At 32.7% G+C, this 14,447-nt stretch overlaps 1 protein-coding gene across 3 annotated transcripts in view; it reads right to left on the bottom strand.

Moving 5' to 3' along the window:
• Positions 1-5,576: 5,576 nt before the first annotated feature.
• The window catches only part of LOC105252745 (homeotic protein spalt-major), a 65,159-nt gene continuing 56,288 nt past the window's right edge, over positions 5,577-14,447 (bottom strand). The window contains exons 3-8 of one of the 3 annotated variants that reach the window (XM_011260299.3): positions 10,849-10,982; positions 10,076-10,363; positions 9,191-9,503; positions 8,509-8,657; positions 8,088-8,261; positions 5,577-7,753 (exon numbers count right to left, since the gene is read on the bottom strand). In XM_011260299.3, coding sequence (XP_011258601.2) covers positions 7,340-7,753; positions 8,088-8,261; positions 8,509-8,657; positions 9,191-9,503; positions 10,076-10,363; positions 10,849-10,982 — 1,472 coding nt within the window. In that variant the 3' untranslated portion in view covers positions 5,577-7,339. The remainder of the gene's footprint in view (positions 7,754-8,087; positions 8,262-8,508; positions 8,658-9,190; positions 9,504-10,075; positions 10,364-10,848; positions 10,983-14,447) is intronic. The other 2 variants (XM_011260306.3, XM_011260313.3) reach the window with 2 other exon arrangements.

Raw genomic sequence — 14,447 nt, 5'->3', positions numbered from 1 at the left:
GATGCCTGTGCAGGTCTCGTTTCTCTTATTGTTAGTGCCAATTTATGGTCGTCGTTTATCAACGATCGACGTTTATCAATGTGTGATTGGCCAGTGTTGCCTAATTGCTATCGCGATATCTATGAATTGCAACTGGTTTCGTTTTACGCAAAGTAGATCACCAGACTCGATATTTAAATTGAATCTTAATTGCGCTATTTTTATATAATAAAACGGAGTTCAATTTAACGGAGTTTTATTCAGAATAAATGGAATATCAAAAATATTTTTTACAGCAAATTTTTTTTATATTAAACTGGTGAAAAAAAATAGAATATAAGAAATTTCGAAATATAACATATGCGTTTCGAGCGTAAAATGCATTACAAGATGCATTATATCTATTATATAATATATAATATATTATATTTATATTTTTCCTTTTCTCTCTTTTTAATTCCTTTATATAATTATAATTAAGTAAATTCTTTCTATTTGATATAAAATTATTATCTAACTTTTTTAATTCAAATTATCGATATCATCCAAATCTTGAAAAGAATTAAATTGCAATAAGGATTTTAATATTATATCAGATGAAAGAATATGAACATAACTATCGCGATAGTGAATGATGTAATTGAATAACAACCCAGATAGCACACGTGTCCAAAAGATGTTTAAAAGACGACTTAAAGTCCTCTAGACTTCTTTAAGACATCTTTTGGCCTTTTTGTGTTATCTAGGAAACATTATAGATTTTATCTTACATCTCTTGTGTATAAATGTACATGCTACGTTATCTTAAGTCTAAATGATAAGTATTAATTTATAATATCTTATAACAATTTTACACTTGAAAATCATCGAGATTTAGAATTATATCATCATGTTATAATTTGCTTAATTATCAAGTAATTTTTCGAAACATATTTCAATCGTAGATTTCTTTTTTATATTTTTAATTATAATTATAAGTTTTTTCAAGAATTTTTTTACATCTTATGCATATTAAACACATTGAAATGTACATAGATTTAGACTTTGTATATATATATATCGCGATAAACATGGCATCTATAAAAGTTTCCGTTTCATTAACCATGATTGATAAATCGAGAGCAATTATGAACGAACCAATCAATAAGCGATTTGATAATTGTATAGCTTCGTGTCAGTAAATAAAGTTGAACCGTGAAACAATCTTACGGTAAATTTAATAACTATAAATAAAAAATTAACATTTTAATCAACTTAATTTGCATAAATTCTAAATCAAATAATAAATTAACTCTTGCACATCTAGCTATTTTTCATTCAACATTTGAAATTTTAATGTCAAATATATTTGAATTATATCTAGTGTGTTTATAATTGATGTAAGAAATTCGTATATTTTATTATTTACACAATATGAAGCACAATATATATAATATATTATAAAATATGAATAAAACGTTAATTATAAATATACATTAACAAATTGACTAAATGTGAGTATTTTTATATTAGATATTTTGCGATATTTTATATTTATATATTGTATTTTATATATATATATATGCACGTAAAACTCTTTCAATCCTCCATTATGTGATAACAGTAAGAACTGTGTTATAAAATAATACATATGTACTGATAAAATTTACATTACAATTTACTGATAATTTTTTTTAGTCTAATAATGCTAATAGTCAAGGCAAAAGTCTCTCTCCATAAAAATATTATATTATAGTAATATAGAGCTACATATTTTTTAACCACATTCTTGTAAAACAGATAAAGAAACAGAAGACAAAATAATTCAAGGAAAAAGAAAAATGATAACAATATTATCATATAGAATATATTTTAAAAAGTAAAAAAGGAGATAAAAGAAATATAAATATTATATTTCTTTAATAATAGATATTATATTTTTATAATAGATTTAATTTTATCAATAGTTGATAAAGCTATAAATCATATTATTAATAAACGATAAATGATGTAATGAAAAAGAAATTTATTTTAAGGAGAAAAATGGGAGATATGGCCCGTTTTCAGATGATCTCTGAAAATGATTACGCTCTCTGTGGACATAAAAACATGGACATAAATTAGTCAATATCCATGAATGTTTTCAAATCTTATGCACGCGCATGTACATTACATAAACTTTCATTAATAGCATACATTGATGTTTATAATATATGCTTGAATGGAAAAGAAATCACACTAGCAAAGTATATTAATTACGTCTATGTACTTCTCATTTATAAATTGTAGATTTATAAATGATTTATAAATGTAGCACGGACATGAACCAACTAACTGTTTTATCATGGAACCGAAAAGTGGTTTGGCCATGTAGTTCCAAAATAGATGTACGCGTCGCTAGTATATGACGTAGTAAAAGCGTTCTATAGCGTCTCTCATTCTTTTTTCTGCCGCCACGTTTCAAATCGGACGTTTTTTTCAAGTGCGCAGTTCGAAAGTTGGAATAAAGGATAGTGCATGTGATTAGATAGTGCGTGTGTGAAAATTAATAATTATAATTATATAATTAAACATTATCTGAAGAAGAATCGGCCACAAAATCCGAAAACGAGAGGTAGCGAGAACATTTTAAAGTACGTACGTCTTCCTTTGTATATATGTGAAATCTTAAGAATACACTTCTTGATCTTTGGCTTTTCGAAATTTTACCTTCTAATTACTTTTCAGATCAAAAAATTTCGATATAAAATATGAAAACATCATTAAAATTTATACTCGTGAAACAATGATATTATATTATAGGAAGTCAAAGATCCCGTGTATTTTTTTTTTTTTCAAGAAAAGAATTGTATAAAGATCGTAGTATTTTAATAATTGAATATCCCGCAAATATACATATATAAGAAAGAATCTATAGACACACAGTCGCTGATTTAAATCTCACCATTTCGTCGTCATAATAATGGTTTATTGTTGAAGTGATATAGTTATAATGATCCGTAACGCATTTAACTACAATGATAGGTCTTTTATCTAATACAGTCGTGTTTATACATGGATTATACAATATTTACAGTAACTCAAAATCGTGTACAAGCAATATCTTCTCTCTCGGACAATGCCAAGCCGATGGCTAATCGGGATCATTTTTTCTCGCATATATTCCATTCGCACCTGTAAGTATTTATATATGACGTACACACGAGAGTGAGAGAGACGTATGCGCGCCTCTTAAATGCATGTCGATCGTTACATTACGAAAATTTTGGTAATACACTTAAAATGTACATCGACTGTTCGTTTCGATACCCTACTTACTTTGCTATACTTATGGACCATTTATTCGCCGCGCATTCGCTATTTACAATACAATTTTATTCGTGACGCTCGCAAAAGGCCGAGCCTTTGACACTTTTTCGAGAAAAAGAAAGAAATATTATTAGTCTGTTTCGCAGAGATCTTTATAATATCTTACGTATACTCTCTGTCGTAAATCATCGCGAAACATACGTGGCAAACGAGCCTCTCGTCCTCGAAAGATTGTTTCTCGTCCCTCCCCCCGCTTCCTCTTCGAATTGTAGATTATTATAATTATAGACGGAAAGATGTATTATTTTTGTATTATTTTAAAATATAGAAATTCATAAAAAATCGTCTACGACACTGTAAAATAACTAGGGCGATCAGCTGATTAAAAATGAGAGGTCAATAAGATCGATCGTCGAAATGTTTGATAATTCACACATCGAACTTGGATTTCTCTTTTTTTTCTCTATATACGAATAATTTACAGCGTCGCTATTAGTAATCACTTTTACACATCGAAGATTATTATCCGGCGATATATTTCTTATTCTCTTTTCTAGTATGTCTTTCGAACGTAAAAATATAATCTGATTTTCGATAAGTACAAAACGTCGATATGCTTCGATGCGTTAAGTTCAATCGCTCTTTCTTATCCTTGATCGAGAAATTATATCTCGATTATGGAGAATTTTCACAAGTTTCTCGATATTATTTGTTTTATCGCGGACCAACGACCACGTATTGCGTACTAGTGATAAATAGCTATTAGCGATTTTGATTTCTAGCGAAGGCGACATGCCCCTAGAAGAAACGGTAGATTGTAAATCTCGTCTCGAGAGTGGCATTTGCATGCTTTTTTCTTTTTTTTTTTTTTGTAATATTACGCAATGAGAGAGACGCTTAATCGATGCAAAAGTCATAATCAATGAATCCTTCTAGGATTTTCTCTGTCATTAACGAGAAAAATCAGGTGAAATAGTCTATCGCGACAAAGTATTCACTGCTGATGAATGTATGTTCAGTTGCACGCATTATGTAATATTCGCTTCAAAGACTACAGGTAGGCTGGTTTTCATCTTAAACAGGATGACATACATAGAAGCTATTATAGTATTAATTTATATGTACATACACACATGTAGGATTGATTACACGTAAAACTCTATCCCATGTCAGTCATACTGATCACGATATCATTTGATATACACGCGGATTTTCCACGAATTTTAGAGAGGAGAGTATAAAATGTGTCTAGATGGCTACGTTTTTACGGAAAGATCATTCGAAAGTAAAATTAACGTGCTTAAAATGACAATAAATAATCCTTTTTATCATAAATGTATATATAAAATTATACCACACAAATATTTTTCTTCAAATATGTAAATTTAATTATTCGTCTTTACGCAAGATAATATTTGACTATTCCATATCTGTCGAAATATTTCATCTATTAAATTTTGTCAGGAATAAAACTATGCAAGAATTTTGTTTTTTTGTCCCTGCCAATGCGAGAAATAATTTTGAAATTCGATGAGTTTATTAAGACGAAAGCTTTATAATCTTTTTGCATATATCTATATTTGATATAGTATTTTTCTAGGAAAAAATATTTAGTAGTATTTTTCAATAGTATTTTTCTAAGAAAAAATATTTGTTCCGTGTGTTACATGCAGTTTTATTACACACATTTGGTATTACTTATGTAAAGAATTACATTCTTTACGCGGATTTACATTCTTTATACGGTAGATGTACATAGACGATAGATACCAGAATCGAAACTCCGCGCGCGCGCGAAACAAGTGAGTAATAAATAAATCATAAATTAGTATACATGTTGCAAATGTATGGTAAATACGTGTTCATTGGCGATGCTTCGGTAATCGATTTAATATATAACAATATAGATGATAATGATGATTTATACTAGTATATCAAGTTACTACTGGCTATTTGCAGCGTGTTGATAAAAGAGTCGAATACGCACAAACAATGTAAAAAAATGCTTCGTTATGTATATATACATACATCATACCGTTTCAGTGTCGAATGTCGTAGTAATGTTATCTGTATTTTACTTACATGACATATCTACTAAAAAATCACAGATAAAAGGTTAATAATTAAAATTCTCTTTTCTATATAAATTATTATTAAATCATATAATTAACTTTTTTATATAATATAATTACATTCACATAAAAAAAATATATTAAAACATAGCCAATGATAGTCTCTCTCATATTTATAAATATATATATTAATAAATTTGTTTCGAGTCACTTGCAAAATTAAAAAATAACAAAAAATAACCGAGTTTTTTTGAAAGTTTCCGCAGGTTTTAAAAAGCATTTGCGTTTGACGCCACGACCAATTGCGATTTTCTCTTTTTTTCTTCGTAAAAATGAATAACGTTATATAGACGTTTTATAAATATTACGGGCGATGCACGGTACAATATTTACAACGACAACGCAAACATCGCCGATGACGTACAATGAAGGATGGACATCTAATTAGTAATAGTACTAGGTGTTATTAATTAGTCACACTTGGCTCTCGAGGCGCTCGCAGACACTTGCAGCAACACATCGCATGTCGTACCTCCTGCGTCCGTTCATGCGCGTGTGTGTGTGTAAACGTATAATAAATTTATATTATCATTATTATAATACTATATGATACAAGATATAAGTACATTGGTTTAGTGATTGCAGGCTGCTCCTCTCATATCACAGCGAGGGGCGCTGCCGGGCCCGCCTCCTAAATTACATCTATGTCCTACCGTTTTCGCATTTGTTCTGTGTTCCAATTTCTCGTTTCTATCAAACACACACGGTAAACAAACGGAAGCAACACATATACAATCACGCATGTATATAATTCGCACAATCAATTCACACTCCCTCTGTCATACCAATATAATATTTCGTTTATGTATACATATATATATATGCATATATATAATTATTTATATTGTATTTATAATATATATAATTTTTATGTATATGTATATATTTATAACGTAGCCTTAGATGACCCGGAAAGAGGTGACCACCGCTATCGCGAATGGACGGTCAAATTGTGTCGGGGAGACCCGTTAAGACGCGACGCCACGTGTCTTGCGGCTCCAATACGCTAATGCTCGCCTTTCTCGCGAGCCGAGCTCAGTCTAGGCGCCGTGTCTAGCGCCGGGATTCCCCCGAATCCCCCGTACAAAGGGATTCGACGTCCAGAATCGTACATGTTACATACGTACGTACACTAACGTGGCTCGATCGCATATGCGCGTGGAACATAATATTTAAACCTTCATCGGCCCGCGCCAATAGCTGGCAGGCGATGTGACATTTCGACTTTAATAAACGATGATGAACGCGATGACGCGATTGAGTCACGCGAATCGAGAGTTTCCGAATCGAGGTGAGAAATTCTCGATGTCATAGCCTACTCGGAAGCCATATCGATCTGATTCACCTATCGACCCCCGCTTTATGCATTAAGACTAGCGCGATAATAGGAACATGGTGTCTTCGTTTGTAGATACTAAGACCACTATCGGAACAAGTGAGATGATGAAGAGAGGGGCGAAGGGATATGTCGTTATTCGCGTACGTGGGGAAATATCAAGTAAGTGGATTATCTCAGTCCTTAGAAGATTGTCCTCCGTTTTGAAATGCACGGAAACACCATATAGAAAAGATAGTCGCGTCGCAATGTGACCCCTCCTGATCGGGATTCGCCGGGGATCACTATCGCAAGACCGGAAACCGCTACTTCTGTTCCGGACGAGCCCCTTTCATTTTTCGCAACCGCGATATAAGTCGACGGGAAACTTTCGCCGATTGGGACGGAGGGACGGAGTCCAAGATTGCTCGCAGTTTGCACGTCATTCGCTCACCGCGCGAAGAATCTTCTTTGTTCTCTAAATTGATTCAGTCTGGAAAAATTCTCTCGCTAATCGGAGTTATGCGCTCAGCCTCTTATTACTCGGCGGAGATTCGGCCACCGTGAGTAACCGGTCGCGTCTTCCTTCGTATAACTAGATGGGAAGATATGTATTCGTTAAGTTTCACGCGGCTAATCCCTCTCCCCTCGTCGGTGGCGGTGGTAGACGTGCAGCGGTGGGCGGCGTGGCGTCGTTCTCGCTTCTGCTTGGTGTCTCTCGATCGAAGTGATGCTGAAGAGCGTCGCCAGTCGTCCAGGACGGCACGTTAATCGAGTTTTGATTACCGCCATTGGACGATGGCGCGCCGGGCGAATGCGTGGGCGATGGCGTTTGGAAGAGCATGGAACCGGATGGAATAGCGGATTTGCCGTCCACCAGAGGTCCGTTACTGGTTGGCGCCATCGGTTGCTTATCCAAGGGAAAACCGCCCCCGCCGGCCCCGTACACCGAGCCGAATAGACTCGCCGCGTATTTGCCCGCGCCCAAGGAATGAGGAGGCAATCCGTTGTTACTTTGAATCACCGAGATCTCGTTCAGCTGTAAGTAATGCACGCCGTGGGGTTAGGTTTATTCGAAGGCAATTACCTACAAAAACGAAAATAGACAACGATCGTTAATTGTGGCTCTGCAACACTTTCGATACTTTCATCGTTTGTATAATATCATTAAGTATCTTAAGTTGGACAATAAAACTTTTTGCGCAAAAAATTGTGATAAGAAAAAAAGCTCCTGTGACTTATTGCGATACGAACTCATCAACATTTATAATAAAATGCTTATCGAGAATTTTTACCGCACTAATTATTTTTGTACACGTTGGCGAAATAGCCATTTATCTCAAACAATATCAATATATTTAATGAATATTTACCTTCTGCTGGACGCCGTTAAGGAATGGTGCGGGAAGATATGGGTAAAAAAGGTCCGGTCGTCGTTGCAGAAATTCCGAGTCCTTGGGCGTGATTGGCAGAGGAGGTAGATCCAATGACATTCGTCGACCTCGACGTGACGTTCCGTTGGTGAACATATGGGTGCCCATGTGTACCTGTGTGATAGAGAAATAAAAGGAAACGGTTAAAAGCGATATTCGCGTCAGTATTTTAATGAAATGGGCGCTAATCTTTCATCGAGCTCGAACGATTTGCGACTACGCGTTTTGGCGTTAGTAGAAGCGATAGCGGCTCTAGCTGGTGTTAGTAAAGATTATCGGGAGTTCATAGAAAAGAAAGAGAGAGAAAGAAAGAGACTCAGACTTCCGGTGGCAATTATATAGAAGAATTAATGTATTATACCTTAAGATTGCCTTTGGTGGTGAACGCCTTCTGACAGACGGTGCATCGGAACGGTTTGTCGCCAGTGTGGGTTCTCATATGGATCTGGAGCGCCGAAGACGAAGAGAAATTCTTATTGCAAATCTGGCACAAGTGCTTGCTCGGCATGCCTGCAAATACATATAACGGTTTTCGCTAAACTGACCCTGACTTCGTGATGGAAATGTACGACGATGATGACTTAAGAATCGTTCTTTGCATTTCGTAAAAGTCTGAGGCTACAGATTGTGGAAACTATAAACGTGCGGCATAAATAGACTTAGCGGCTTTTTTAAAGCTTTGCTTCTAATATTTCAATAATATTTTCACGTGCGACGATGGAACATCGGACATGAAAATATAAAGTGCCACCATATAATATCCAAGAAATTCAATTGAATAAAGAAACGAGGAAAATTTATGTAATCCTTCACCAACATATATAGAAACATCAAGACACATAGAGATGACAGATAGGAAATATAAGGGAGGAGACTAAAAGCGCAAAGCAGCATCGGGTATTTCAAACTATTTTGGTTAATAAGGGAAGCCGCGATTAGCAATGAAACAGAATCTGCCAAGCGAAGCTGAATTCGTATGACGCTCGATGAAGAAGCAAATAGAGTCCTTACTCTTTACGAAAGCTAGTGAACGATGTACTTACTGGCTGGTCTCTTTGGCGCCGGTAAATCTCCTTCCGGCGGAGATCTCTTTATTGGTATCGCAGACTCGATTGACGTAGGTGGCATCGGAGGAGGCGGTGGCGGCGGTGGAGGCGGGGGTGGCAGGCTCGAATCATCGGTGCACATTGGGCTCCTGGAAGTTTCATGATCCTGACATTGCTGTTGCTGCTGTTGTTGCTGCTGCTGTTGCTGCTGTGATTGCTGCTGCTGCTGCTGCTGTTGCTTTGCATCGCCGAATAGATGCGGCGGCATATCGCGAATCTTATGAGTCAACATGTGCTGCTTCATATTACCCTACGCATCAAAACACGTTTTTTTGTATTTAATTAAGTAATTGACGGCGATCCCTAGAAAGAAAGGAAAAAGAGAGACAAAAAGAACAATCGTAGCATTGTTATTCATGTGTAGCACTTATGTATAACATATTAGCGGTTCGTGAACTACTACGATTAAGTTGATTGCCATAAGTATATATTAAGCTCTTTATATATATTAAACTTTTATTTTATAAATATGACCTATCTCGCGTACACAACATGTTAGATATTTCTATCCGTTTCACGAGAATTTTGATTAAATCCAAGGTAATTCTTTTCCTCGAGGTATAATTTCCCTTTATTATATATTTGCATTTCTTTGCATTATAATCTGATTCTTAATGCACGAGTATATGCACATCTTATCTCTTCAATGTAATTATCATTCGGCCAAACGATCGAGCTACTTCAGGTCGTTTACCTGAAGGAAGAACGCGGATATTATTATACGCGAAAAGGTATAATTGCAACTTGGTCAAGATGTGATCGCGATCATACGAGATAGCAAGACGAGCGCATGTACGCTTGCTTTGTTTGAGAGGCTCTTACCAGGAAGACGTGGTCCGAGGGTAGAAGTCCGAGGGCGGGTGGCATCAGCGGGGGCAGGCGGACGGCAGGATAAACAGACGTCAGCCTTCGCCCCCCTCCTGCTCCTGTCCGCCCCCGGTTCTTCCGTTCCTCAGGCCGCCGCCGCCTGCGTTTCGGTTTCTCACGATTTCCGGCGGCCGGTCTCGCCGGGTACGAGCGGTATTGGGGATTGGGTTGTGGGGGGATTGGACCCTTCGCGGCGAAGGGTTGGTCCGCGCAGGAACATACTTGCTGACCGGAATCGTCGTTCTGAAAGTATAGCAGAACAGACGAGAAGAATATAGAAGTGATATGAATAGATGTCGTATGAAGCTTAGGAGAAGTTTTTTATGCGAAGAATGCAATATCTTTTTCTAACATTTTATTAATTACTTCTTAATTAATCCTTAAGCATTGGCAAGTAGTAGTGTTATGAATATATCTTCTAATATTCTTAGTAATTCCTCGCGTTTCATGTGAAATCGTGCCATAAATCTTATAAAAGTATCACGTAGAGCATCACATAACGCCCTACACTAGTGCTTAAGAGTTAAATAAGATGCAATACATCGAATTGATTGGTCATGATCAACGATTTTTTTCTATATGAAAAGTGAATCGCAGGGAATTGAGGCATCTTACAAGCGTAAGAAAGAGAAAGAGAGAGAGCGGGAAAGAGAATGAGAGATTATTAATTATTAATTATAATCAGTGACAATCGTTTTCAAAATAAAAAGTAGATTTTTTTTATTTACCTTTGTGGAAAAACCTCGGTCGCATATAGTGCATTTGAAAGGTCGTTCCTTCGTATGACTCCGATAATGTATCTCCAACGCGGATTGGCATGCGAACGTCTTGTAGCAGAATTTGCAAGTGGTGTTGCCACGTACTGTAACAGATCGTATCTCCTTACATTTTTGAGTCAATTCTTCATACAATGTATGTGTATATATATGTTTTCCGCTGAAGATATTTTTTACTTTAATGTATTTTTGTTCGATATTGATGTCCTGCATTGTGTATCTTTTCTAATATATATCTAAAACATAAATTTAAAGGATTTAAAAAAATAATTGATACATTAATTATTGTATTATTTATAAATAATAATAGAAAATTAAATAAATTAAAAAATTATAATAAAATCAAAATACCGAATAGAGAAAAAATAGGAACGAGAATGGGAATAAGTAACGCAAAATGAGATCAAGTGAGATATATTACAAAAGATTAATTTTTTATTATACTATGATTTTTTATTATATTAATTTTTATTATATGTGTGCATGCGTGTATATATGTACATGTATGTGAGACGAATTGATAAAACTAAAAATTGATAAAAATAAATTAATAATACATAAATACATAAAATTAATGTGAGTTTCACAATTTTAGTTTTAATAACCAAAAATGAGTTTTAAAGAATGTCATAATATACAGCACCGGCCAAAAATATAGCATCTTTATGTTTTTTGAGGATAACTTAATTCAAAGCACACATATTTCTCTCTAATCAAATGTTTAATACTAAGTATGTAAGTTACTAAGCAATAAACTTTTCATTCAATAGTGAAAACAACAACTCGAAAAATAGATTAAATACACTACCGGTACTGTATCATAATAAGCAATATAAAAATTGCAATAAATCATTTATCTCAAAAGAGAATCTTTACCTTATTGTTAATTCTAATACAAAAAAAGAATATAATACTACCTATAATACAAAATTAATTTATAGAAAAATTAAATTTAACTTTAAAAAGAGAAAGATAGAGAGAGAGAGAGAGAGAGAGAGAGAATATTTGTCTCAAAGAATTTATGAAGCATTTCATAAATATAACACTTTGAAAGAAATATCTCAAGGGCAAAAAAAATTTATTTAAAAGAATATATAATAAAATATTAGAGATAAGCCTATATATAATATGATACATTTCCTTAACTTAACATTCTTACTTTGAAACCTTTGAATTGATTAGAAAATCTGTTATTTAAAAAATCTCCAAAACGGGACAACATTATTTTCTATGATACGTAAATTAGTAATGTTCATAATTTGAAAGTGAAAAACTACTGCGATTACCTACTCACACATATACAATCACGCATATTATTACTATTATCAATTATTATAAAAAATTATTATGGTAAATTAATGTAATAATTATTATAAAAATTATTAATTATTATTATATAATAATACTAAATTATATAACAATATTTTATTATTTATATATATATATATATATATATATATAATAAAAAATAAAATATTCCCATCAAATTACAATTTGAAAGTATAACTTAAAACAATTAATAATTTTCGTACAGATATCAATTTTTGTGTTCAAAATTACATCAGTATCATGTTATCAATATATTTGTCAATATTTTCTGTGTCTTTTTATCAATATTATACTTGAAAAAATCGCGATGATTTTAAAAATTATCAAACAGCGATTGTGCTGTTTAACATCTCGTCGCACAGAAATTGATTCTTTCTTCTTTAAATTCAATGTATTATAAGATCACTTATTATATCGAACCATATATATATATTCTCTCGAAATTACGTTGGTGTTTTATAGTTTATAAAACAGTACAATAATCCATTATCACAACGTTTTGATCAACTTTGATGTGCTATTAATCATATCAACATTTTTAGGGATAATATAATTTACAATAATACAGATAATTTACGTAAATATCTGAAATACTCGCAAAATAAAACGTTAACGTACAAATATAAATAAAAATTCACCGCATTTTAAAAGATGAGATTTATCTTTTTGAAAATTATATCTCTTATTTTTAAAAAAGATCTTCTTACATCATCATATTTTAATTAATTGAAAGAAATAATGCAATTTTTTGTTTTTAACATTCTGATCTCAGTATTCAAAATATCTTCAGAAATCACTATCATATTGTCGTCAAAATTATTGAAATCATAATTATGTAAATCAAATTCAATAATAAAATTCAATAATAAGATTATATGTCGCTGCCATTATATGTACATATATGTATATATGAATTTATATGTAACTGTATGTATGTGTGTGTTGTATATAGTTATAGAAAGCATAAAATACTCATAAACAAGTTCAATATAGAAGTGTATCAGAAAAGTAGAAATATTTAACAAATTATATTCTTTTTTATCAGAAATAGAAAAAACAAAGAAAGTATATTCTATGCCAATTAAAAAAAGAAAAGCGAATTTCATTATTACTAGCCTCTTTATTCGCTAGGATTTCTTACAGTATAGATAGGATAAAAGCAATCTATGCTTCCTATATTTATAGCACAGATTCCTGCATGACACAAGAAATATATTTTGTAATATATTCCACGTTATTTATTATAATTCATATAAATATACACACATATATATACATATATATTATATAATAGATGTATATAATATGTATAATATGTACATATGTGTACATATGTACATGTGTATATATACATAATTACACTATTATTACATGTTAAATTTTTAAAAATTGCAATATACAAAAGAGTTTTCAATTCACTTCATTAATTTGATTATCACAAGTTTTTATGTACATAGTATCAGTATTTATGTTTTAATATCATGTCCCCTCTATCATAGTAGGCAAATTGCGTGATGATATGCGCAGATGGCAGCTTCATATGCCTGATAGCATTTCACATAAATATACGATTAGGCACCTCACATCGTAGTAGCTTCATTATCCGTTAATTTTTGTCTTTTTCCTCGAGGCTTCTCCGAATAATTAAATTAACGAGAGTTTATTAATACATTGCTTCAGATTTTCTTCTTATTACTTTCACAATTGAAAAGATTAATTGCAAAATATTTTCCATCATTGTAGATTTTTTCATTCAACATTTTAAAAAGTTGCGTACAACATTGTTTTCGTATATTTTCTGATATAATCACAAATTTATTGTTTTCCTTTTAAACATTCCATTCCCAAAGGATATGATAACCAAATTATTGTAAATATGTCCAGGATGCACATAAGATGTTATACGGAATCTCTTTCTTCATTTAGTTTCCTAAAGCTAAAAGTTCTAACAATTCTAGAAAAAAAAAAAAGAAAAAAAAATTTAAATAAGATATAACAAATTGAAATTTGGTTCTAATTATGATAAAAATTTTTTTGTACATCTGTGTTTGTATGCATCATCATGATATCGCATGAATATGAAAAGCAGAAATTGTTGTAAAACTAGAGAAAATCAAGACAAAGCGGCGAGGCATATTCTATAAGTATTATTGCAAGAGACAGCATGAAAAAAATAGAAAAAGACAAAACGATGAAATAAGTAACAATAAAATAAAAATAAC

The sequence above is a fragment of the Camponotus floridanus genome, unplaced genomic scaffold (genome assembly GCF_003227725.1).
Source record: "Camponotus floridanus strain SB8 unplaced genomic scaffold, Cflo_v7.5 scaffold22, whole genome shotgun sequence".
Taxonomy (NCBI): Eukaryota; Metazoa; Arthropoda; class Insecta; order Hymenoptera; family Formicidae; genus Camponotus; species Camponotus floridanus.
The sequence above is the reverse complement of the archived record's forward strand: the minus strand, read 5'-3'. Positions and strand labels throughout refer to the sequence as shown.